Below are 23,653 nucleotides of genomic sequence, written 5' to 3'. Positions count from 1 at the left end.
TGGGGAGGGCTGCCCCGAGGGCTGCGCTGCCCCGCATCCGTCCCCGCCGATAGGAAACCGGACGGGCCGCCGCGGGGCCCGACGGAGCGGGCGCGGAGCCGCAGCCGGGATAACCGGGATAAAACCGGAATAACCTGGATAAAACCGGGATAACCGGGATAAAACCGGGATAACCGGGATTGGACACGCGGCGCCCCGCTCCGTCCCGCCGCTCTCCCGGCGTGCAGTGCGAGCCAGGCCCCGCCCCCAGCGCCACGGCAGCCAATGGGCGGCGCCGCAGGGGGGCGCTGAGCGGGGCCGCCCGGGGCGGATGTTCGTGGAGAGCGGGCGCGGCGCGGCCGGGCGCGGAGCGGGAGCGGGCGGTGAGTGCGGGCGGGACGGGCCGGTCAGCTGGGCGTTTCCGTGTCCGTTTCCGTGTCCGTTTCCGTGTCCGTTTCCGTGTCCGTTTCCGTGTCCGTTTCCGTGTCCGTTTCCGTGTCCGTTTCCGTGTCCGTTTCCGTGTCCGTTTCCGTGTCCGTTTCCGTGTCCGTTTCCGTGTCCGTTTCCGTGTCCGTTTCCGTGTCAGCCCGCGCTGCGCCGCGTGTGGGAGCTGCGAGCCGCAGAGCTGGTCGGCGTCTGTCGGCTCAGCTGGGCCTGAAGGCGCGGAGAAGCCTCCGGGCCGCCTTTGTGGGTCAGCAGCGTTCCGTTACCGCGAGGAGCGGCCGAAGCGGGGCGCTTTGGGCGGCGGTTCCGTTCGGGCCGTGCCGGCGGAGGACAGCGCTGCAGTGCCGCGCCCGCTCCCCCGGGACCGCCGGGCGGCAGCGCCCCGTTCCTGTGCTGCGGCCCAAAGGGCGCCGTGCTGCCGCCCGCCCGCGCGGCTCGGAGCTCCCGGGGCGCTGAACGGACGCGCTTCGTGCTGCCGTGGGTATTTCCCCCCGCTGCGGCGATAGGCGCGGAGGCCCGGCTGTTAGAGGCCCGGCTGTTACACACAAGATGCGCTCGCATCGGGCTGCACGCAGCTGCTTTTGTTGGTGTTTTAATTGCTGGGCTCGTCTCTCGTTCCCTATCTGCAAGCTGAGAAGCTGTATTCTCTGTTTTTTAACCTTGGGAGCCTTAATAGCATCTAGTTAGAAAGTCCTCTGTGCTAAGTTGTTGAAAGCTCCCTCTAAGCCACCGTAAGGTCAGGTTTCTTGCTTTAAGGTCATGTTCTTAGTATCAGTGACTTCAGCTTGTGGAAGAGATGAGCTTCGATCTCAGAGCAATTTCAAAGGTGTTGCTACAGAGGCATTCTGAATCCCTTCCAAAGATGGTGTGAGATTTCTCGCCTAATCCCCAGGTTTTCTGCTGCTGTTCCTCCAATGCCAGTGCCTCCATCCCCGAGCAGTGCTTCCTGGCTGCTCCGCTCTGTTGGCACTTGGCAGTCCTGCTCCTCACTGATGCTCTGGGTGTCCCCCAGCTGTGAGCTGCCCATACCTTTCTTCAGGGCCCTGGTCTGCAGAGCATCACTCAGCCCTCAGCTCAGTGTTTGCGCTGGGCTCCGGTGACAGTCCTGTCTGCTGGAATTCATAGATGTGGAGCCTTTTGTGTTGGATTGGCTGGGTGTACGTGGCCATGTTTGCATACACCAGTAGGTAATAGTTTCCTTTCTGTTCAACCCAGCTCATACCCAACCTGGTCAGCCCCGTGCTTCTGCAGCTGTGTTGGCAGTGGTTTGTGAATGCCTTTCCTTGAAAACACTTCAGGCAGCCCTTTGGTATTATAAACAGTGCATCCTCACAGCCAAAGACAGTGACTCCTCGCACCTCTTCTTCTTTTACAGCACCCTGCTGCAGTAATTACCTTGTCTGAAGTTGATATTTCTTTTCACTGTAAGCTTCCAGAGTCAAGGAGTGAGCTGCGTGCCCCTTCAAGGATTACCAAACCTTAATCTTCCTATGCAAAGGCACCTAATTTCAGGCGTGCAAGTAGGGTTTATTTAACTGCCCGCCAGTGCTTAGCGCATTGATGTATGAAATCCCTCTCAAATTCAGATTTACTTACTGCTAATGGGTTTACCACCTGCTCCTTCACCTCCTTCCCCCACATCCAGGAACGAGCCCGTGGGTGTCACTCACAGCAGACTGATGGTGACACATGCAGCTGCAGCCTGTGAACCATTGCCCCAACCTGAGCTCTTGGTGCCTCCGTTGGCAACTGCCCATGTGGGGAAGCACAGCAGTAGTTCTGCTTGCGTTAGGACCCACCTTCATTTGTGTTCTGCTGAGCAGGGAGCTGCACCTTTGTAGACACACAAACAGCCAACCAGGCTGGCAGTGGCAGGAAAACTGGCTGAAATACTGAAGTACTATGAGCACCTTGCCATGTTCCTGGTGCAGTATGCAGGTACAGTGTGTGTTCTGTGTGCTTCTCTCACGCTGTCTGGATGAGACCTGTTAGAATGTAGGATTATGTGGAGTTGATAGAAGGAACTGTTGAAGGCTTGCTGATCTCTTCAGTGTGCTTAGGCAGCTCCTGTATCACCGGTGTGACTGGCAGCTGATGCGTATAGAGCTCTGACTGTGACAGTGAAGCCAGGAATACGGCAGAAAACAGTGCACAGTCCCAGTGAGAGGTGTGAAGCCTGGGAACCAGATCCTGAAAGCAAATGCTTGGTTTGGAAGTGTGACTCTGAAGCCTCTCTGCTTTTCTTCTCTTCTTTCCCTTCCTTGCTGTTATCTTTCCTGTGTTTTTTAATTGATCGTTGCAGATGTTTAGGCACTTTGCTTTCTCTTAAAGCACATTCAGAACAGGTGCTATGTCACCAGATAGGAGTTTTCTATGGTAAATAGATATAGTCCTGCTTATTTCTGTTTAAGAAAAAGGACCACAGATCAGGTTGAGAAATGCCTATTTCGTGTATTGGTCTGTGTTGGCAAAAGATACATCCGTATTTATAGCAAAGCCTGCGTCAGCCCATTTCTCGAGTTCTCCCTTCTGGATGCTGAGTAAGTGAGAAGCTTGGTGAGCAGGTGTAAACTCCGTGGGCTTCCTAAGCATGTGCTTGAAATGCTTGTAGGCATGTGAAGGTGTCGGGGTACCTGTTAGTACTTCTTGACTCGAGTTACAGGGGTTGGATTTGTATACCTTCTTCTCATTAACCAGTTGGATGTCAAGAAAGTTGTCTGAGATTCTGATCAGCAGTAGTACCAGGCTGCTGCTGCTAGAGCGTGTGCTGGGGTGAGCAGCTCTGTGTGCCCCCAAGCAGTGCTGGGTTCGTGGGCAGAGCTCGTGTTGAGTGAAGGCAGCAGGGAAGGGTTTTGCAGAAGTCCTGAGGTGAAACCCTGTTGGGGTTCTGCCTTAAGTAACATGACTGTAAAGCCTTGTGTGGTGAGCTGCCCCACTTTGTGTCTTGGTGGGGAATCGTTGTTAATGTTTGCTGCTGTCAGTAAAAGGAATGATCTGTAAAGAAATGCTTTCCAGTTAAAATGGAGTTGAGTCTCTCTAATGTAGATATATACACACACACACACACACGCATTTTGCTAGTCGTTAAGACAAGATGGCCATGTTCTGTTAGTGGGAGCTAGTGGCTGGAAAATGAAGTCTTGTCAAGGGTTTGGCATTGGACCCAGCAAGGATAGATACTTGCCTTGATTTATGCCTGGAACATTGAGATCTTTCCTTTCTGTATTCAGGCCCTTCCTAAACCCATATATAGCATCAGTGCGGGCCCAGAGTGATGGGCAGTTTTGTGCATTGGTGGAGCTGCTGGGTGCAGCAGGAGGCTGCCACGTGTCCCCAGTCAGAGCAGGCAGAACCCAGGGCTGAAGACCACTTGGAGCAGCCTGCTGTTCTCAGGGCTGCTGTGGGAGGAGGAGCTGTGCTGGCAGTCATCTCACAGAATCTTGGAGCTGTGGAATATCCTGAGTTGGAAGGGACCCACAAGGACCATTATCCTGGCACCATGCATCACTGGAAGAGCCTGGCTCCATCATCTTAGCATCTTGGCTTCAGATATTTATACACATTGATGAGCCTCTTCTTCTCCAGGCTGAAAACTCTTCACTGTAGCCTTTCCTACTGTTGCTCTCTCATTTGAAAAGATCAGCTTCTTGGGTGGCACCGAGGGTTTCCTGTCTGGTATGAGAGAAAATTCTCTTTCTCTATCTCTTCCATGTTGAATATAATCTCTGGAAGACTGTGCTGCAGACTTAGGCTGCTGCTGCTAATTATCTTGATGAGACTGGGAGCTCTTGGACACAGTGCCTGTCTGCTGAATCAGCAGTAGCGGTCTGTACCCATTCAAGAGCCTTATACTTGGAACTGAAGCAGCCACCCCCTTCCCTCTGCTCCTGCATGGTGCAAGGCAAGAAGAGAAACAAGTACTTGATAATGACTCCATTACCACAGTCTTTTCTCCTTTTATAGCTTTCTTCTTGTTAATTTGCCTGCTGGAAGCAGGGGGGCATTGCAGGTTCACAGCTGCTACACAAGGCGTTGCCTGCTGGTTTGCAGTTATGCAGTGCTTTATTTTTTTTTTTTCTTGTGGGGAGGCTGTGGACAGTCATACTGAATGCTTAAGAGCATTTGTAGGTCTGTTTCTGCTCCTTCCTGAGCGTCGCATTAGCAGCAGAGCCTTCTGTGGGCAACTTAGATCCTAGCAGAAAATGATCTGCTCCTCAGTGCTGTGTTCATGTCTGCCAGGGGAGCAAGCTGAATCAGATCACAGGGAGTTCCAGCAAGGCCTGAGTTGTCTGGCATGGCTGAAGGGCAGCTGGAAGCGGGGCTGCTCCCTCCTGCTCCATGCTGCTCTGTTGGGCTGGTTGGGCACCTCGCTGGCACAGGAGCTGCCTGGCAGTGCTGCAGCAATGTGGGTGCGCCCTTTATCTTCCATACAGCCCAGCATTTGGCCTGTAACTAAAGGGCCTTATCTCTTCTGAAAGTGGTGATGGAAATAATAGCATTAAATAGCTGCCTTTGCTCTCCAGTGGGATGGAAAGCAGTGATCTGGGTGAGGAGCATTCACACTCCGGTGCTGGTGTGGTGCGATGCTCCTGCAGGCAGCACTGACTGTCCATCCCTGAGCCAGGCCCAACACTGGCAGCGTGTGCCTGGGGTCAGTATGTTCTGCTTGACCCAGGTGTGAGAAAACATGCTTTGAAGTTTAATTCTTGATAATAAAGTAACTTTTATAATTATTACAATCACATAAAACCACAAGGTTGGAAAGGACCTACAAGATCAACCAGTCCAACAGTCCTCCCATCGCCTTTGTTACCCACTAAGCTACTAAACCACATCTTGTAGCACCTCATCCAGATGCTACTTGAACACTCTTACTTTCTTGCTGTTTCTTTACCATGCGTGGCCTCTCTATTTTTAACCTGCTGCATCTGTGATTTGTTTTCCTGAACCCTCAGGGCCGCAGTGGTATTTTGACTTTGGAGCACTTAAGAAGCAGTGCCCTAGGCATCTTGCATAGCTGGGTGCAGCTATTGTTATTGCCAGCTGAACAGCACTCAGCTTTTTGGCTGCTTCTGGTGTTCTCACCTTTCAGCAGCCGAGATGAGAGCCCCCTTAGGCTCCCTGCATCCACTCTCTTGTCTGTTTACAGCCATACACAGCAACCGTATTTATTAGCAAGTTCTGGGAAGCGGAGTCCTCTAGAACAGATATTACAGCGCTGCCTCCAGCTTGCAGCATGCCTGGGGAAGGCTTGGTATAAATGAAATAGCTGCCATGCTTCAGCCCCTCGGTGCTGTGAGGCAGCATCGTTGTCAGCTTGGATGCTTCTGTAGTTGTGCTGCTTCCCCCACAGCATATGTGTACCTTAGCAGAAATGCAGCTATTTTTATCACTTCTTATTGGTCCAGGGCTTTTTATTTTTTATTTTTATTTTTTTTGCACTGACTTGGAGTTTGGAGTCAGTTCGCTGAGACAAAGATAAATAGGGCAGAGTATTTTAATGTCTCACATTTTGAGTAAAAGGCCAAGCTAAAGAGGCAGGAACGATGCGGGCTGTGTTCTGCTGGCATGGACCTGAGGCATAGCTGGACATGGTTTGTGGATCATCTAACAGGTGACTTAGCACGGATTTACTCTGAAGTGGATGTAATGCCTTGAACTCAGAAACACACTAGAAGCTGCAAAGCAGTTTTTCTTCAGTCACCTTTGGTTCAAAAGTGCAAAATTAGGTTTTCTTCCTGTGTGTGGTGGCTTGCTGTTTAAGGATCTGTCTCCTCTTTGCTCTGTTTCCCCATATCTCTTGTAGATCCCCAGCTATATTTGCAAGCTCTCCTTCCTGAGGGAACGTGTTGCTGAGCGCTTTTTTTTGGCTACAGGAGGGCTCAACTGCTTGCCAGCCTCCTTGATTAAAAATAGCAGTAGCAATTGCAAGCGAGGCACGCCTCGTGTTTTTGCTAATAAATGAGTCCATTTGAAGTCGCTACTGGTGACGAAGCAGGCAAAGATAAACATCTATTATGGGTTGGAAGAAACAGAATGAATTTCTGGCTTCCAAGTTTCTGAACTGGGAAATACTGTACAGTGCAGAAGAGGTGCAGCCCTGGTTTATGGCATCACGCAGCTTGATTTGTGTGGGTCCAAGGGTGGGATGGTGGGGATGTTGTTTGTAGATAACATTTTAAAACGATGTGAGCGTAGCACTGAGTGGGACATACCGGGGGGGATAAACAGGAGGCAGAATTGTTTCAGCAGTCTCAAGGACAGCAGCAGCACGTGGGACAGGACGTTGCTTTCGTGATGGTGATACTGAGGCATTGCAAACTGTTATAAAGTATCTGAATCTATTTTTGTATTTCAGGCTTAAACCATCTGTCCTTTGATCCTGCCAGTAACAGCAAATCTCTGCAGTTTGGCAGCCCGAGTGGTGCATGCGTGTCGGAAAGCCCAACTGAGAATGGAAGTGATCCAGGCAAGAAGAGGAAGAGAACAAATATTCCTCCAGGTAAGCCATATAGCAGCTCCATATCTGGCAAAAGAGAAGGCGTCAGTGTAAGTGCAGACCAAACCAGCTGCTAGGCTGAGGTGTCAGTGCAGAAAGTGCCCTTGTGAGGCCCCACCTGCAGTGCTTCCTCTATCATGAGAAGGATGTGGAGCTGTTGGAGCAGGTGCAGAGGAGGGCATGAGGATGGTCAGAAGCTGCAGCACCTCTCCTGTGAATAAGATTGAGGGAGCTGGGGGTGTTCAGAAATGTGTAATTGTTCTTTGCTTCATTTCCCTGTTTAGCATGGAGGAGATGTCTTCAGGTGGCACTGGAAATATTCTCTGCATGGGCAGACTGGCCGTCTCTGAATTCAGTGCATTTGTGGCAATTTATACTTGCAGAATATTTGTTCCTTCTTAAATTCTTATGTTTAATCTGTGTTCCTTCAGGGTCCCTTATAGCTGTGCATTGTAATAGGAAAAACAGAGTTTTAAGTGCTCTTGGAAGTCAGTGTTTTTATACACCTTGCATCCCTGAAATGTCATCTACTTGATAGGGACATTGCTTTTTTCAGACAGCCCTTTCTTGTGTGGTGGGATCAAATTTGCTTTTGCATTCTGATATAGCAGAGCCTTGCCAAGCAACATTGGTCCTACAGAGCAACGAAGCTCTTAATCACTTATTTTCTCTCAACAGATGGTGGCAGAAGTCTAAGCCTAGACTCCATTTCAATGGGCTTGCCAATGTCAGACCCAACTGCCTGGGCCACTGCGATGAATAACCTGGGGATGGCTCCCATGGGGATGACAGGACAGCCCCTCCTGCCAGGTGTGTGACTTTATCTAGACTGTGCCCACCTTTTCTTCCAGATGTGTCTTTGGGAAGAACCTGTGTCAGCCGAGTTGGATTAATGGGTTTTAATATGCAGTACACGTTTATAAGCTGCACTTGAAATGTATTGATGTCAATGAGCAATGTATCTAGAGGCCACTGATATTGAAACTGAGTTCAGAAGAAATACATGTTTGTGGATGCAAACGGTGGCTACTGGGGTAGTGGGAAGGTGGGTCGTACCTGTAGGTAACTGCAGCAGACCAGCAGGGGATGTGTTCCGCAGGAGACATGTCTACAGAGCTCAGGAAGCCAATGATACCAGGTAACACATTATTCTAAGCTGAACTAAAGCTGCATAGACTGAAGGGTGGGAGGGGAATGATGAAGAAATCAATGAGGCAGTGAAATGGATTTGGCAAAAATTAATGGAAGATTTTGCTCAGGAAATGGCCACCTGATAGACTGGAGTACTGCTCAGGGATGAGTCAACCTGTCTAGGGTTTGTTAAAGAGCTCCTATGTGGCAACAGAGCTGTGCTATGCATGGTTTCACAGCAGTGTGATGGGCCTGTGAATCAAAATCCTGAGTTGAAGTTACTGTTTCAGTACTCTGCTACAATTAAGCACTTGAGAAGGATGCTGTCTCATGTCTGAATAACTGCCTTCATACCTAAGGAGAGAGTGCCTGCATTGGTGGTACTCTACAATCCTATTACTCCTCTGGTGGCACAGTGCAGGTAGTTTGCTGTGCAGCTGAGCCTATATTTAGCTAATAGCATCATTTGATATAAATTTTGCATGCAGTCTGTACTCTTCTGTTCCCTTGGCCTTGTTTCACATTTGTCTTTGCTGTAAGAGATGCTTTCATGTATTTTTCTCTCATTCATATACGTGTGTCAAATAAAAGTCAGTAAAACTCTGTCCTGGGAGAGCACACGAGTTTGAAGTTGCTTTCCCATTCCCTGCTGAAAGAGCAGGGAAGACTTTAGGCTTCCAAGTAGTGTTCATTCTGAACCTTCTGAGATCAGACTTAGAGATCAGGAGTTCTGCTCCCAAGACAAATGACTCAGAGTGGTTTAGAAGGAGCGCAGTGTTTTTTTGTGACCCGAGTGCAAGAGAGCAGAATACTTTGGTTAGTGTGGATCTGTTGAAAAGCACAATGATGGTTTGAAGTTTAGACCAGACGTATTTGTAGTACCAATGAAAGAGGAGAGGTAATGGAAGCTTGAAATGAGTTGGACCATCTCTGCTCAGTGCCAGGTGGGACTAAAGTTTCAGGTCACGTTAAAAAAATGGTTTGAAAATGCTTGAGAACTTACCGGCCTCGTTCTGTTTCTACAGATGAAGTAAAGCATGTAGTTGTGAGATGCTTTGACAAGACTGCAATGTCTAAAATGAATACACATCATCTTTCACGCCATCCAGGTAATACTAGTTTTATATAAAAGTTCTCATGGCTTTCAGCAAACAGCAGCTGCCAGGCCTGATGTTTTTGAACTTCTTAGAGTCCTCGAGGGCTTCTTTTTCTCTCTCTCTTTTTTTTTTTCCTTCTTGCTAATGGAGACTGGCTCTTCTGAATTAGCATCGCAAGCCTCTCAGATCTCATGGCTATAGGCCAGCATAAGCTTATTAACAGGAAGAACAGACCCCTAGGCAAGATGGCAAGTTGTCCAGTGTGTTGCTGCTGGAGCAGTAAAAAGTGAGGTTCACCACAAATCCAAAGACCTTGGGATCTGTTTCCCCCTGTATGTACGCTTTCTACCTTTCTTTGTAATGTAGTTCTCTGCTAGTTCTCTTGCTTCTGTTAATTGTATCGATTCATGCTTTCTTTTAAAGCCTGAATCAGAGAAATACCCATCCTGGATTTCTTATCCCTCTGATTTCTCCAGCTCCTGCTTTTTCCCTGCTTTCTCTGTTTTCTGCTAGTGAGTGCTGAAATAATCTTGATCTCATAGATGTAGCTTTGTCAGATTGTGCTGAGGCGAGCAGATCTCTAGATTCTAACACATGGGCATTTCAACAGTGGCTGCATTTTTCCAGCAGGTCGCTGTTGGTCCATATCCCCCCTCCTTCCCACAGTGAGAGCTTTGGTCATTCCTCATCCATCCAGCTTGTTGAATTGCAGCTTGCTTTCAGTGGTGATGCTGTTGTTTCAGCTTGGATCAGGAACTTGCTCAGAAACAGGTCTTTTTTTCCCTGCTGCTTTATATCTTCAGTGAGCGCTACCATTGAAAGTCACAGCTGTTCACAAAGTGACCCTCATCTTGAAGCTTAGCAGGGATTGAGGGTGGAAGACTTTTTCCCTTCCTCTGAAGTCCGTTTCCTGGTGGAGCTTTTGCTTTGGGTCTGTTGGCACCATTCACGCGTGGCGTAAAGCAAACAGCAACACTTGTAAGCAAAGCATTGTAGATAAAGCATGTAGAAATGTAGCCCTAGACAAAATGTTTCAAATTACAAAGGAAAATAGAATTCAGCTACCAAACTGAGATGTCCCATTTGTGCACTGAGAGTTGTCTTGCACCCAGATGGCTGTGGAACCAAGCAAGAGCTGTTTTAAAAGTAGTGTTTGCAAAGTGAAGAATACAAAATCGTTTCCCTGCGCTAGCGATATGAATAGTGAAATGGTGCCAGCTTAAGATCAAAGGAAAATGCTATCTCCGCACCACTCTGTTCTGCCTATTGGCAATTTTCATCTGTGCCCTGCAAAATAAATCTTATCTTGCTTACCTCTGTAAAAAGGCAGCCAGCTTCATCTCGTTCTGCAGTGCTCAAAACTCCATATTCAGTGATAGTGTCCTTTGGTGTTTTGGGGAGCGCCTGTGCCTTTAGAGCTTCTTCTGTTACGGGGAGAGGAATGGTGGTAGACAGTAGAGAAGGTGACTTGCAGCTGGGGTCTCAACCTGTTAGTACCAACCTGGTGGTGCTGGGTGTCCTTAGCTGCTGATGTTATCAACTCATGAGCTTTCTTTGTAAGGTGTTTATTCAAGTGTTTAAGTATTTTCCATTTTGGTTGCCCAAAGGTATTGATTTCCCCAGGGTTCACAGCTTCTGAACAGATGAAATGGCTCAAGTTTGACCGCTCTCTTTGGTTTTAGTTGGCATTGGTGATAAATCTAAAAGCAAAAAGCAGAATAGCATACTTCTTATTTAGTGCTCAGACTACATCTGAGTAAAGCCTAGGAACAAGTTGAGCAAGGTAAGATGTGTGTTGCCACTGTAGACTGCACTTAATGGTGAAGCATTTCCTTAAATACTGCTGTACATTTTACCCAGGATTCTTCTGGAACTTTCTTAACTGCTGAAGTTCCTATGCTTTCTTTATTTGGGTAATGCAGTATTTACTGGGAAAGGTTCTGGTGCTAGATTGGAGATGGTATCTATGGGGTGGAAAGGGGGGCAGTTTATGTGAACAGAGAATATCTATTTAGCTGAGGCAGCTGACAGTTTTTTTTTAGAAGTTACTTCAAGGGCACAAATGTGAAGTTCTGGTGAGGTAAGTGATAATGTCTCCTCTCTCGTGTTTATTCAGGTAATTTTCACTGGTGTTTATAGATGGGGTATTTCATTTGCTGTCCTAACAAACAGTTACTGTATGAATCCAAAAGTGATTCCCTTGTTCTCTCCCCCATTTAGATTTTGATCCTGCTCTTGGGATGATGACTGGAATCCCTCCAATCAACCCCATGATGCCAGGCTTGGGGATAGTCCCTCCTCCCATTCCTCCAGACATGCCTGCTGTGAAGGAGATCATTCACTGCAAGAGCTGCACTCTTTTCCCACCTAACCCACGTAACGTCTGTTTATATTTTGTCCCCTTTCTATCTATGAATTTACACGTCTATATAGAAAAATACAAACATAATATTGTGTGCATCAGAGAAGAGCCATGTAGAAACCCTCTAGTGACTGGCCAGACCCGTCAGCCAGCTGTTCACCCATTGCATTATATTTTTTCCTTCAGCCTCCCTGCTGGCAGGGCAGTATGGGAAGCTGAAGAGTCTTTGTGTGAGCACTATTCAACAACCACTAAAACATCTCTATGTTACTGTTTTCATCTTAAAGCCAAAACACTGCACCACATCAGCTGCTGTGAAGGAAACTGACTCAACCCCAGATGTTTGGTTTGGAAACGAGCTAGTAAACATGCTTGTTGTTATATAGCACCTCAGCAGTGCTTGGTACAACTATTTGTCAATCAAATCAAATATACTGTGGCTAACTCATACATTTGAAGTAAACTAGGACATCTGTTAGGGCAGGTGGGCAGATGTATGGAAAGTATGCTGACAAACCTGGCCTGTTTTTGTTTTGCTGCCTTCAGATTTGCCCCCTCCAGCAACAAGAGAGAGGCCCCCAGGCTGTAAGACAGTGTTTGTTGGGGGGCTGCCGGAAAATGGAACTGAGCAGATCATTATGGAAGTGTTTGAGCAGTGTGGAGAAGTCATTGCTATTCGGAAGAGCAAGAAGAATTTCTGCCATATCCGCTTTGCTGAGGAATTCATGGTGGACAAGGCGCTGTATCTTTCTGGTAGGTATATTTCTGACTCAGATGGAAGCTTAAAATTCTGGGCTGTGAGTGCAATGATTTCTGTATGGTTACAGTGATCTGCTTGATAGCCATTTGTCTCCTGTGGTGTCAGGTTGCCTCTTTTTCTTCTCTTAGTGCTTGTCTGCTTCAATATCTAAAAGCTGCTCCTGATAGGAAAAAGAGCAATGCTTCATTACCTTGGAGACCTCTGCAAACTATCGACTTTTCTGTTCAGGGTCTTGCTATCTTTGTGGGAGTCACAGACAGGCAGAGGGAGGTTCTACTCTGTGTAAATCGCCTATCCTATCTGAACACTGTTGTTGTCACCACCAGGCTATCGCATCAGGTTGGGCTCCAGCACTGACAAGAAGGACACTGGGCGTCTGCACGTGGATTTTGCCCAGGCTCGGGATGACCTCTATGAGTGGGAGTGCAAACAGCGCATGCTGGCAAGGGAGGAACGCCATCGCAGGAGGCTGGAAGAGGAACGCTTCCACCCACCCTCCCCACCGCCTGTTGTGCATTACTCTGACCACGAGTGCAGCATAGTTGCGGAGAAGCTGAAAGGTAAATGGTTCTGTGGCCTGCAGCTACCTGTCTGCATGGTTGTCTTATAATAACAGATGTATGCCTGACTTTGGTTTCTTCCAAACTGTTTTTGTTCATGTTTAAGTGACGTTTTTAAATTGCAAAGAGGGTGGTGACACACTGGAACGGGTTGCTCAAGGAGGCTGTGGATGCCCCATCCCTGGAGGCATTCAAGGCCAGGCTGAATGTGTCTCTGGGCAGCCTGGTCTGGTGGTTGGAGACCCTGCTACAGCAGAAGGGTTGGAACTGGATGAGCACTGTGGTCCTTTTCAACCCAGGCCATTCTATGATTCTAAGGCTTTTTCTGAAGCCTAAACCCCATCTGTATCCTGATTCTTTCAGTCAGAGGATATTTGCTGTCACGAGAGAGTACATCTAAATAGGCATATCAGGTTATCTTGTAAATTTCCAGCAGTTGATTCTCCTCTTTCTTGTGCTGCCTCTACAGCTTTCTGTCATCTTGCTTGAAATTAAACTTGGACTCCTTTGTGTAGTCTTGTGTTTGGGTAACGCTGTGCTTTCAGGAACCCACATCAGCCAACCTAAGCAAGCTGGCCTTTTGAGAGAGGGCAGTTCAGTGGCAGCAGGAAAAGGCTCTGAAAGCTGCACAGGTGAACTTGTGCTTCCAGAATTTAAAGATACCATTTCTTGCTGCAGATGACACTAAGTTTTCAGAAGCTGTGCAGACCTTGCTCACCTGGATAGAGCGTGGAGAAGTGAACAGAAGGACTGCAAACAACTTCTACTCCATGATTCAGTCGGCCAACAGCCACATTCGCAGACTGGTGAATGAGAAGGCAGCTCATGAGAAGGAGATGGAAGAAGCTAAAGAGAAGTTCAAGCTTGCTCTCTCAGGGATTCTGGTTCAGTGTGAGTAGTATTTCTGCACAGAGTGTTTGCTACCTGTTGTTGTAGGGAAGATGCATAATTTCTAGAGTCTGCTGAGATCATGCTAAAAAATCACCAGGAACCATAAGTGACAATGGCGTCTATGCAGCTACAGTTAAATTATAAGCATATGTCATTACCTTGGCAGAAGTTTCTTGTGGTAACTTTTATTGAAGTCAGAGTCTGAGGGGAGGAGAGATGAATTCCTAATTTATTTATTTTTTTCCTCTTTTAATTATAGTCTATTAGTAATTTTATAATCTTTTCAACACTGCACTTCTGTGTACAGACAAGGTAAGTTCCTGGTAATCTGATGGCTCAGCGAAATGTGCAGGATTTACTCATCAAAGGTAGGATGCAGTAGAGTGCTCCCAATACCCCGTTCTCAGTCACAGCTGAAGTTATGGTGAAAACTTGTTGCAGAACAGAATTTTGAACCCGAGTCCCAGTACTTGATTATGTCGAGGCTCCATTAGTTCCAGAGTGTGATACATAACAGTTCTCCAACCCGTTCATAGCCTGTTACACATCTCTTCTGTACTAAGTCTGAAATATTTTTGAAGAGTACTTTTTTTTTCCCATGGCTTTACTAAGTTCCTTGAACCTCTTGGCTAGGATGTGAACATCATTAACTTTGGTTTTATATTCGTTAATTGCCTAATATTTGATTTATTTGTATTTTATTCTGTTAAAAAACAAATATACGGGCACACGGTCCAGAAGAAAAAGCAGTATGCACTGCAGAGTAAGTAGTAATAGTCAACAGCATGCAAGTCACCTCTGTAAGGCTCCTAGTGGTATCTCAGACACGTCTAGATTTATTAGTTAATCTACACAGCAGAGAGATGATTTTGTTTCCTAAGAGTTATATCTACTACAGCATCATAGGTGATGGGGAGAAAGCCAGCTAGGTGTGCTTTGTGCTGTTGGTTGCATTCTCCTCCCAGGGGAGGCACTTCGTATTTCCAAAAACCTCTGAAAATTTTCTAGGGAAATATTTTAGAATAAATCCAAGGAGGAAAAAGAAGTTGATGCTGGATGCATAGACGCAGTGCTCTGGCTGTTGCACTGCTCTTTGGGACTGTACCCGTTGGGCCTTAGAGCGTATGAAGTGCCAGCTTTCACAAGTAGTGAGAGCAAATGTAGAGAGCAAATGCTGCCCGGGTGTACCCATTGCACTCATAAAAGCTGTTGCACGTGGAATGGTTTTCTCGGTGCAACACGTGCCATCCTGTTTCCCAACTGAGTGCAGATGCAGTTTTCCCAGTTGAGCATTACTCTGCGGTGCTGGCCTGGAGAAGCACCCGCTTTCCTTTCCAGGCACAGAGTCCTGAGCATGGCTTCAGCACAGTACAGTGTTATAACGAAAGGTTAGCCAAACACCTGCCTGATTCCACTCTTTTACTCCTTTACTCCTCTTGTTCGCCCTCTCTGGATGATATTCTGGCCTGATTTGTCTGCTGATTTGATACTACAGTCGAGCAAATAGTGGCCGTGTACCATTCTGCCTCCAAACAAAAGGCTTGGGACCATTTCACGAAAGCTCAGCGTAAGAACATCAGCGTGTGGTGCAAACAAGCAGAGGTTGGTAATTTTTTATTGTGCTAGATCCTCCAGCCAGTCTCTTTCTTGTTAGGATATTGATATTAAGTTTGCACAGTGCTTACATGGATAACAACATCTTAATTCACAGTGTAAGATGGGAGTTACTCGGTCATCTGTTGTGTTCCAGGTAATGAATTTGCTGTTAGTATTTGTGTTATTAGGTGCAATGCGTTAAGATCTGTATGCTGATTGAAGTTGAATATTGATCTGCTTTTAATGTTAAAGCAAGAGGCATTTCTAGAAAGAGACTAAGGGAAAGAAGACAAGGGTTACCACTGAGATCTGTTTTTTCACATTTCTGCTGATTGACCTGAGAGATGGAAATAATTGCAGCTGGACAGTCTGAAAGATTTGAGGGAAGATATTCTCATATTTGTACAATTGTTTCATGCATTGATGTTGCTAAGTGAGGAAGTAAGGATTTAAAGGTGGTGCAGGAATGGGGGGTGTATGTGAAAGGAAATGTGTTACTCAAACATCTGGTAGATGACTGCCAAGATTGTAAGGGAACTGGGCTTGTGTAGGTTGGGAAAAGGAAGGCTGAAAGGGCCCCCACAGGCAGCTTTCTGCTACTTAAAGGAATGGGGGGGGGGGGGGGCTCAAGGAGGAAGAAATGGTCTCTTCTGATAGGCACACAGCATGAGGGTGAGTAGCAATGGTCATATTTCACAACAGAGGAAGTTCCATTTGGGTTTAAGGCTCAAGTTTTGTTCCTGAAAAGCAGTTCAGCCCTGTGGAAGAGTCCAAGGTGATGGGAATCTCCATCTTTGAGTTCTGAGTAAGGCCCTGGGCAACCTGATCTGGGTTTGCAGGGAGGGAGCCAGATTTGTCTTAAAGACCGTAGGAAGTACTGGTTCCAGCCTAAGCCTTCCTGTGATTCTGTGTTTTCCTGATGTATTGTGTTCCTTGTTTGTGTTCCAACAAAGCTAAAAGTCACCTGTAAAATAATTTTTAACACTGTATGTAAATCTGGGCAAAGTGAACAAGTTGGTCGTAACTGTTTATCCAGAAGCAGTTTGTCTGTGGGGTTGAGTATATGCAGGCCACCTTTCAGTGTAGCTGCAGGCTGAGAAAAGTTGTAGTGTCTGCAGAGTTTGATAATATTCAGTGAACAGTCTTCTGGTAAACAGTAGAGGAATGATCCTCCACAACTTTGTTGGACTCTGAATGACTGTTTGGGGAAGTTCACAGCTGAGAACCCTCCATGAGATTGCACTTCAGGGACTTTCTTTCCAAATCCCACTGAATTAGTCCTTGCTTAGCAGCTATAATGGAGGAGCTGATGTTTGGTTTTATACTCAAAAAGCCAAGTGGAGAGTCTTGATTCAGGTTATGCCTCTGCTCTGAGCCCTAGTGCTGCTTTTTTCTTTTCTGCTTGCTTGAGATTACTTACCATGGTTGGGGTGGGAACGCGCTCTCCATTTGGAGTGGTCTATTTTTCCAAGGTAAGTTCTTCCAGTGGGAAGAGGCAGTGAGACCTGTGATGAGGCATCTTCCAGGGGTGCTGCTGGGCTCAGCATGCATTCTTAGGATTATTTCTGAAAGGAAGATGGCCCCCCAGCACCTTCTTTCTGCAGTTTTTGTTGGAACTGAATCTGAGGAAAGTTTGGAGGGCAGTTGGGGAATGGGTGTGTACTGGGAGTCATTGGGCTGGGACATGGTCTTTGCTGCTCTGTCAGTGGTGATTTAAGATGATTTTGCCAGACAGTGCAGGTGGGTCTTGTAGCTGAGGGCAGCTCATGAAGAAGCCATGGCAGCTTGAGACTTGGTGAAACACCATACTGCTATAACTACCAGCCAGCTTCTTTCCTTGCTTTGGAAGGACCTTGCTTAAGTATTTCTCCTCTCTGATGCTTTTCTTTCCTCATTCATGGCTCCGCTTCAGCCACAGAGCAGCCCTGGCATATCCTGCTGTTCAGCCAGGGCAGCCTTGGCCTCACTGTGTGCTGTGCTCTCTGCAGGCTCTGCCAGCTTCTAGGCCAGCTTTTAGATTTTAGTTGTTGGGCAGAATCAGTTAAAAGCAGTAGGAACATTTTTTCTACGATCTTCAACCCAGCTGACATTTTATGTGTGGTCTCTGGGGCAGACAGCAGTTGTTTTGGAACTGAAAGCAGCCCTGTCACTCCTGCTTAAGTTTGCTGTATTCTTGCCCTTTCCCCCTTGTTCTTCCCAAGGTATCTGCTCATCCAGGCTGTGAGAGGATGTTCATTTCCCCTTAGGCAAAAGAGAGCATGGCTTAGAAGGAAGATAGAAGAGTCAGAAATGTTGGTTGTGCTGATAGATTGGCTCATGCTAGACGTTGTTCTTGGTTGAGCAGACTGTGCCAAAAATTTCTATCATTTCCCTTATCCTCTATTGTGGAGCTGTGTTTTACAGACTTAAGATTTCTGCATCTCTTTATCCATACAATCTGTTCCTTATAATCTGTATTTAAAAAACATCTGGTTTCTGAACCTTAGGAAATTCGTAACATTCATAACGACGAACTAATGGGCATTCGAAGAGAGGAGGAAATGGAAATGTCTGATGAAGAAATAGAAGATCCATCAGAAATGAAAGAAACAGATGAATCAGGTAAGTTAGTTTTTGCAGTTCATATGAAAGCACATGTCTCTCCAGTGGTTTGTTTTAGGAGCCCCGCTCAGATCTGACTTTTCATAGCAAAATCAACAGCAGGTTTCTGCTGCTGAGGTTTAACAGCATGCGGTCTCTAATACTTACTTTGCCTTCTATTAATCTTGCTAAACTTTCGTGCGTTCATACAAATCCTGGACAGTAAGAAGTTCACAGCACTGTGCCAGTACCAGGACTTCAGAGGAAGCTGTAGGAAACCTTTTTACAGGCAAGCACGACACTGATGAATATTGGTTATTTGAGCAGTGGCTTTTATAGCTATTTCTGTTGCTGTCAGCTGCTCTACCTTACCTCTTCCTTTCTTCCAAGCTCCTGATGCCTTTTTGAATTTGGTGGTAGATATCCTGTTGCAGCAAATCATAGGTACAGAGCATACATACATAACACTCTTCCTTTTGCATCTGAAGGTTATGCTCTGTGACAGAGACAAGAAGACTGCTTCTCCAACCAGTTGTTATTTTGTAATAGTTTATTGTGGCTCCATTGAGCTCCTGCTTTCTCAATCATTCCTTTTGCATAAGTTTTTAAACGTGATTATAATACTCAAAATCCTTGTCACTTACTGTTACTTGTCATCTCCTGCTGAATTAGGGTGAAACAGCAAGTTAACAGTTGGGAATTATGTATTGATATTAAAATATTTCCTATGTTATCCTCTCCCTATTTCCTCACCAATCCTAATTCTGTAGCCTCTGCTTAGCCTTCTGAGTACAGTGTCCAAGTCCTGTATAAATGCCTCAGCAAGCTGTAACCATGGTCCAAGTAGCACAGGAAAGCAGGGGCAGGTGGCAGAACATGCACTCCACATTGTGGGTATGCTTCGAAACCTGCTGACGCTGTCTTTGCAGTAATAATGTCATATAACCCCATTCCTAAGTTTATCAACACCAGGCTGATGGAGGTGTTTCATCTCATGGCTTGATGGGGATAAACTTCTGGCTGAGGGTGGCAGTGGAGCCTATCCAGAGCCTTTCAGCTTTTCTCATTAGGAAACCTACTTTCTTGCCTACATCACTGTTTTACTCCGACACATTCTTTTACCTTTTTTTTTCCCCAACTTAAATACTGCTTTTCCTCCTAAGGAGATGTTCTTTGTCCAGAGCAGAGTATTCTTCTAGAGGCTGGTAGTAAGAAACTCTCTTTAGTAGTCTGGATTTGTAACTGGGACTTGGGAGCCACAGAGCTGTCAGTGTGCTCTGTGTGCTGTGAGAGCCAGCTCATCCCCAGCTCTGATTTTTGATCGCTACCTGCCTTGTTTTCCAGCACTAGTGTCTCAGGTGGAAGCCCTGAAAGAAGAAAATGACAGTCTGCGCTGGCAACTGGATGCCTACCGGAATGAAGTAGAACTCCTAAAGCAGGAACATGGCAAAGCAAGCAGGGATGAAGATACAACCAAAGAGCAGCAGCTGAAACTTCTCCAGCAGGCTCTGCAGGGAATGCAGCAGGTGAGCCTGGCTTCAATCCAGCTGTTGCCTTGCTACAAAGGCGGGTGAGGGGGCTGTGGTGCAGAGCACAGGCACAAACAAAGGCATTCTCTTTATCATACTTTATGAATTCCTTGTGTGATATTGGCTGTGACTGTTGAAATAGTGAGCGTGCTTACCTTCCCTTGAAACCCCATGAGATCCTGATTGCTACCATGAGCAAAAAGGTGGAAAAACCCAAGCTTGCTTTGCAGCCTTTTCTGAAGTTTACTGGGCTTTCATTCTCACATATATTTGTAGATCATATACAAATCATGATAATGTGATTTCCTTAGGCCAAATATCAAGAGTTCAGGTAAACCTTAAATCTTAACAGTACCCCCTCTTGTATTAAGCCAGACTGATAATCAAAGTATATAAAGTACATGATAGTTCAGCTAAGCACTTCATTAAAATTAGAACCTGCAGATGTGTTGTGGAAGCTGTGGTTGTTCACTGAAGGAGCCTGATGCAGGAACTAATTGCATTGCTGTTTGTAACATCGGAGCTGGCTGGAGAAGCCTTCTCTAATCACCTTCAGCTGTATGTGAGTAAGGAAATGGCAGGAATTGCCAGACAAAAGATATTCCTTTTTGCAGATGTCGGGGAGTTAAAGTTTCTCTATATGCCACTGCCAGGATAAGTAACCATGCTGAAAGAGCTGTGAACTGTTTAACTTTTCTCTTCCAGCATCTTTTGAAAGTTCAAGATGAGTACAAAAAGAGAGAAGCTGAGCTAGAAAAAGTGAAAGAAGACAAACTAAAAATAGAAACGTTATTAGAAACCCTTAAGGAGCAGGTATGTGACTTCTTGATCTTTCTTATTCTTCAGTAGTAAACACAGTTCTTGTACTTCATGGCCTGTAGCATGTGCAAGGAAGGAGAGGGTGTAGAAGATGCCTAGCCCTTGCTTGGGTACAGTAGTCTTTAGAAAACTAGGAAAAATCACTTGATTAATTGGAGGTTGCGTATCATCAGTGAACTTGCTGATTGCTTCATATAACAGTGAGACAAACCTCAGAAGCAACTAGAATAGATATAAGGCTGTATTTTGTTTGTGGACTTGCACGTGAATCTAAGCTTGCTTGGTCCTCTCCTCTGCAGCAGACTCAACTATACGTCTGCCTACAGGATAGGTGAGAAATACTATGAAACACTTCTCAGGGAGGGCTGTAGAGGCAAGTGCAAGGTCCTTCCCTGACTTTGTGTCATTAACCCCACCACTCTGTGCCTTGGTCTAGGGAAGGGAAGGTGATAAATACTTAGCTTTTTAGGAATTGAAATAGAGTTTGAATACCAGTAATCTCCAGCGTGGGAGCTTTGGTGGATATCAAAGAACAAAAATAACACATTAACATCAGCCATCTTTCTTTTTCTTAAACTATGTATAGCAAAGCGTAGCAAGTGAAGAGGACAAAGAGAGAGATGTTACTGATGGCCAAGGGAATGTAAGTAAAGTCTTCTGCTGCTTTAGTCAGTATCTTATTGAGGGCAGTAGTGACATCTCATTGCAAAAGTTATCGAGTTATCCATAGCAGCTTATTTTGAGGATAATAATTAATGCAATTTATGTTTTAATTCAATACTGCAAATTCAAGCCAAGGAGAGTTCTGATCTCAAAGCCTCTGCAGGCAGTAGGCATTTGCTTAATCATGCTGCCACTATTTATGCATCTGAAAAATGTACGTGTGCATCTGAATTAGTTGCTGCAAGACTTTCTATCTAGTCTAGTTTTTGTTTTTTAAAGGATCTTCCAGAGCAGACATCATGCGAGTGACCCAAGGTATGATGAGAGTGCCTGTTGTGGTATTTTATTTACCTTTACCTTTAGTCTAGCTTGGTAATTCAGACATGCAGGTTCTGACAGCAACGTGAACATCACTCTGGTGTGTTGGATGCCTTTTGCAATATATAGATAGATAAATAAAGTAAGATGACGTCTCATAGAAACAGGAAAAGGAATACAAAGCCAAGTCTCACCGAGCTGCTGCTTGGTGTGTAAGTATGCCTCCTGTGCTGTTGATGTGGAACAGGCCCTGTGTGTTTTTTTTTCTGCAGGAGAACAGTATGCCCAGAGTTTGTGCATGCAGCCAGGAGAAGGAATGTCCAGTTGAGAAGACACTGAGCAATAGCCCTGTGAAATCAGAACGAGAAGCTCTCTTAGTTGGTAAGGCCTTTTGACTAGAGATGATATTAAGAGACCCAAAATGGTGGGATTTACTTCAAAGTGGCCTTGCAGCTGCTAGTGACTGCCTTTTGTTTCTTAAATTATTCCTACGGAGGTGGGAGTTCTACAACCAAGGACACACGTACCTGTGCTGCTCTCCCCATTTACCTGTCTTTTCCTGCTCCTTGACCTGGTACAGGTGGAGCAGAGTTCTGCTTTCCCTCTACTTCAGCTTTGTATCCCCACATTTACGATAGCCCCCTGCTGAATCTCGGTGAGGTTTGTTGTGGAGCACATTACCATTGCTTGGCAGGGAATGAGAGTGGTGATATCTCTAAGTGTTAGCCAGCTGCATCAGTTAGCTGTTGTTTTCTTCACAGCCCACAGGCCAGACTTCACTGTATTTAAAACCAAAAATGCCAAATAAGATCCCTGTGTGCAGTGCTCAGAGAGCTGGTGTTCTCAGCTGATACTTCTCATGAAAATGACATTTGTGGCATTCCTTTCCCCAGGAATAATTTCAACATTTCTTCATGTGCACCCATTTGGAGCAAGCATAGAGTACATTTGTTCCTACCTGCAGCGCCTGGACAGCAAAGTAGGTGTACTAATGCCTTCATTTCCCAATTAAACACCAACGAAACATGTTTGAGTTTGAACATAACCAGCCCTTAGAGGGCGTATGTAACCAAAAGTGTCTTTAGTGAAATTTTCCTTTTCTTTTCACAGATTTGCACCACAGAAGTGGAAGTTCTCATGACTCGACTACAAACTACATTCAAACAGGAGCTGAGTGGGGTTGGAGCCAGTTTAGAGAAAAAATGGAAGTTTTGTGGCTTTGATGGCTTGAAAATGACTTGAACTTGAGCTGAACCGACTTAACACTGAAAGCGACAGCAGGATGTGTGTGTCAAGAAAACTTGGGATGCCTCTTACCTCTGTTTATGATGATTATCTTGCACGCATGGAGTAATAATGTAAGTGAAATTTAAAGTTCAGATTAGCACTAGCAGAACTTCAGGTGCTGGAGCTTCTTTGAGTTATTTTGTTAACAAGCAAAGTGCTGTTTGATACATTTTTGTGTACAAAGTTCATGTCTGATATTTTTAAGCACGGCATGTAGACTAAGTGTTTTGCCAATGTTGTATCTGTTTCGTGTGCCCAAATCTCTCCTTATCATTGTACCTTCTTTTTATGGATAGAAACACGTAGACTATCCACTGAGATAAATATGAAAAAATAATTGTCTGGTTTCTAGAACCACCTAAAGGAAAAAGGCATTTTTTTAGACATTTATATGATTAAAAAATTAAATATGTTTAAGCAGAAGATTTCATTAGCTCAGTGTCTCTCTGAGCCTAACAATCAGTTCTTTTTCACGCTCTTTTCTCTACTGAAGGCTTAACTGTTAAGCTTAACTGAAGGCGGTGTCACCAGGAGTGTGATTATAGCAGTACCTCTGGGGTGTGCACTGCAAGATCAGTCTGTCATCCAACTTTTTGTGGGAGGAGTATTTAATTTCCTGCTGATCTGAGTGGAGAAAAAAAGGTCTACATAAGACCTGTATTTTTACTAATTGTTTACCATCCAATTTCTCCACCTGCTTTGTTTTTGAGACTGATCTTCACAAAGTGTGAAGCAGCACAGACTGCACCTTCTCAAGGGCTGTTCTTTGTGTTCTCATCATGATACTCAGCCCTCTGCATAAGATCAGTAAGACAGGCTGTTCAATGCTTTAACAATCAAAAAGAATCCACGCTGTCTTCAGACAGAGCATTGGTAGTGGATACCTCCTGGAGTTGTAGAAGCGAGTGAGGGACCTGCATGTAGCTTATTCTGGTGCAGGCTGCAGAAATGAGTGGAACAAACCTTTCTATTGGGACCAGGCTGCCCATGCTGGGGGGAGCTACCTGCTCACTTTGCTCCTGACACTGAAAGACTGCTACACTGGAAACGTGAAAACCCTTTTAAAGAAATCTGAGTATTTGTGTCACTACAAGCGAACATTGTATTTTTAAGGAATAAACATTTTTTTATGTTCCAA

At 45.7% G+C, this 23,653-nt stretch overlaps 1 protein-coding gene across 2 annotated transcripts; it reads left to right on the top strand.

Annotated features, from left to right (window-relative positions):
• The first annotated feature begins 263 nt into the window (after positions 1-263).
• ENOX2 (ecto-NOX disulfide-thiol exchanger 2) lies at positions 264-23,653 on the top strand. 2 transcript variants are annotated; one of them, XM_072335350.1, is made up of 16 exons: positions 264-362; positions 6,782-6,925; positions 7,601-7,732; positions 9,079-9,162; positions 11,371-11,526; positions 12,059-12,265; positions 12,599-12,832; positions 13,511-13,723; positions 15,219-15,325; positions 17,806-17,920; positions 19,244-19,425; positions 20,134-20,241; positions 20,834-20,890; positions 21,501-21,609; positions 22,122-22,207; positions 22,339-23,653. In XM_072335350.1, exons 1-16 carry the CDS (start codon positions 311-313, stop codon positions 22,468-22,470), a joined length of 2,118 nt encoding a protein of 705 aa, XP_072191451.1. In that variant the 5' UTR covers positions 264-310; the 3' UTR covers positions 22,471-23,653. The 2 variants fall into 2 exon arrangements, with proteins under 2 accessions (XP_072191451.1, XP_072191452.1); XM_072335351.1 differs by lacking the exon at positions 9,079-9,162.

This window comes from Excalfactoria chinensis, chromosome 4, assembly GCF_039878825.1.
Source record: "Excalfactoria chinensis isolate bCotChi1 chromosome 4, bCotChi1.hap2, whole genome shotgun sequence".
In the NCBI taxonomy this organism is placed as follows: Eukaryota; Metazoa; Chordata; class Aves; order Galliformes; family Phasianidae; genus Excalfactoria; species Excalfactoria chinensis.
This window is presented reverse-complemented; position numbering and strand designations above follow the sequence as displayed.

Coding starts and splice junctions, on each gene's coding strand:
- ENOX2 (XM_072335350.1), top strand. CDS start 311: ATGTTCGTGGAGAGCGGGCGCGGCGCGGCCGGGCGCGGAGCGGGAGCG. Junction 9,163..11,370: donor TCATCTTTCACGCCATCCAG/GTAATACTAGTT, acceptor TCCCCCATTTAG/ATTTTGATCCTGCTCTTGGG. Junction 15,326..17,805: donor TGTGGTGCAAACAAGCAGAG/GTTGGTAATTTT, acceptor TCTGAACCTTAG/GAAATTCGTAACATTCATAA.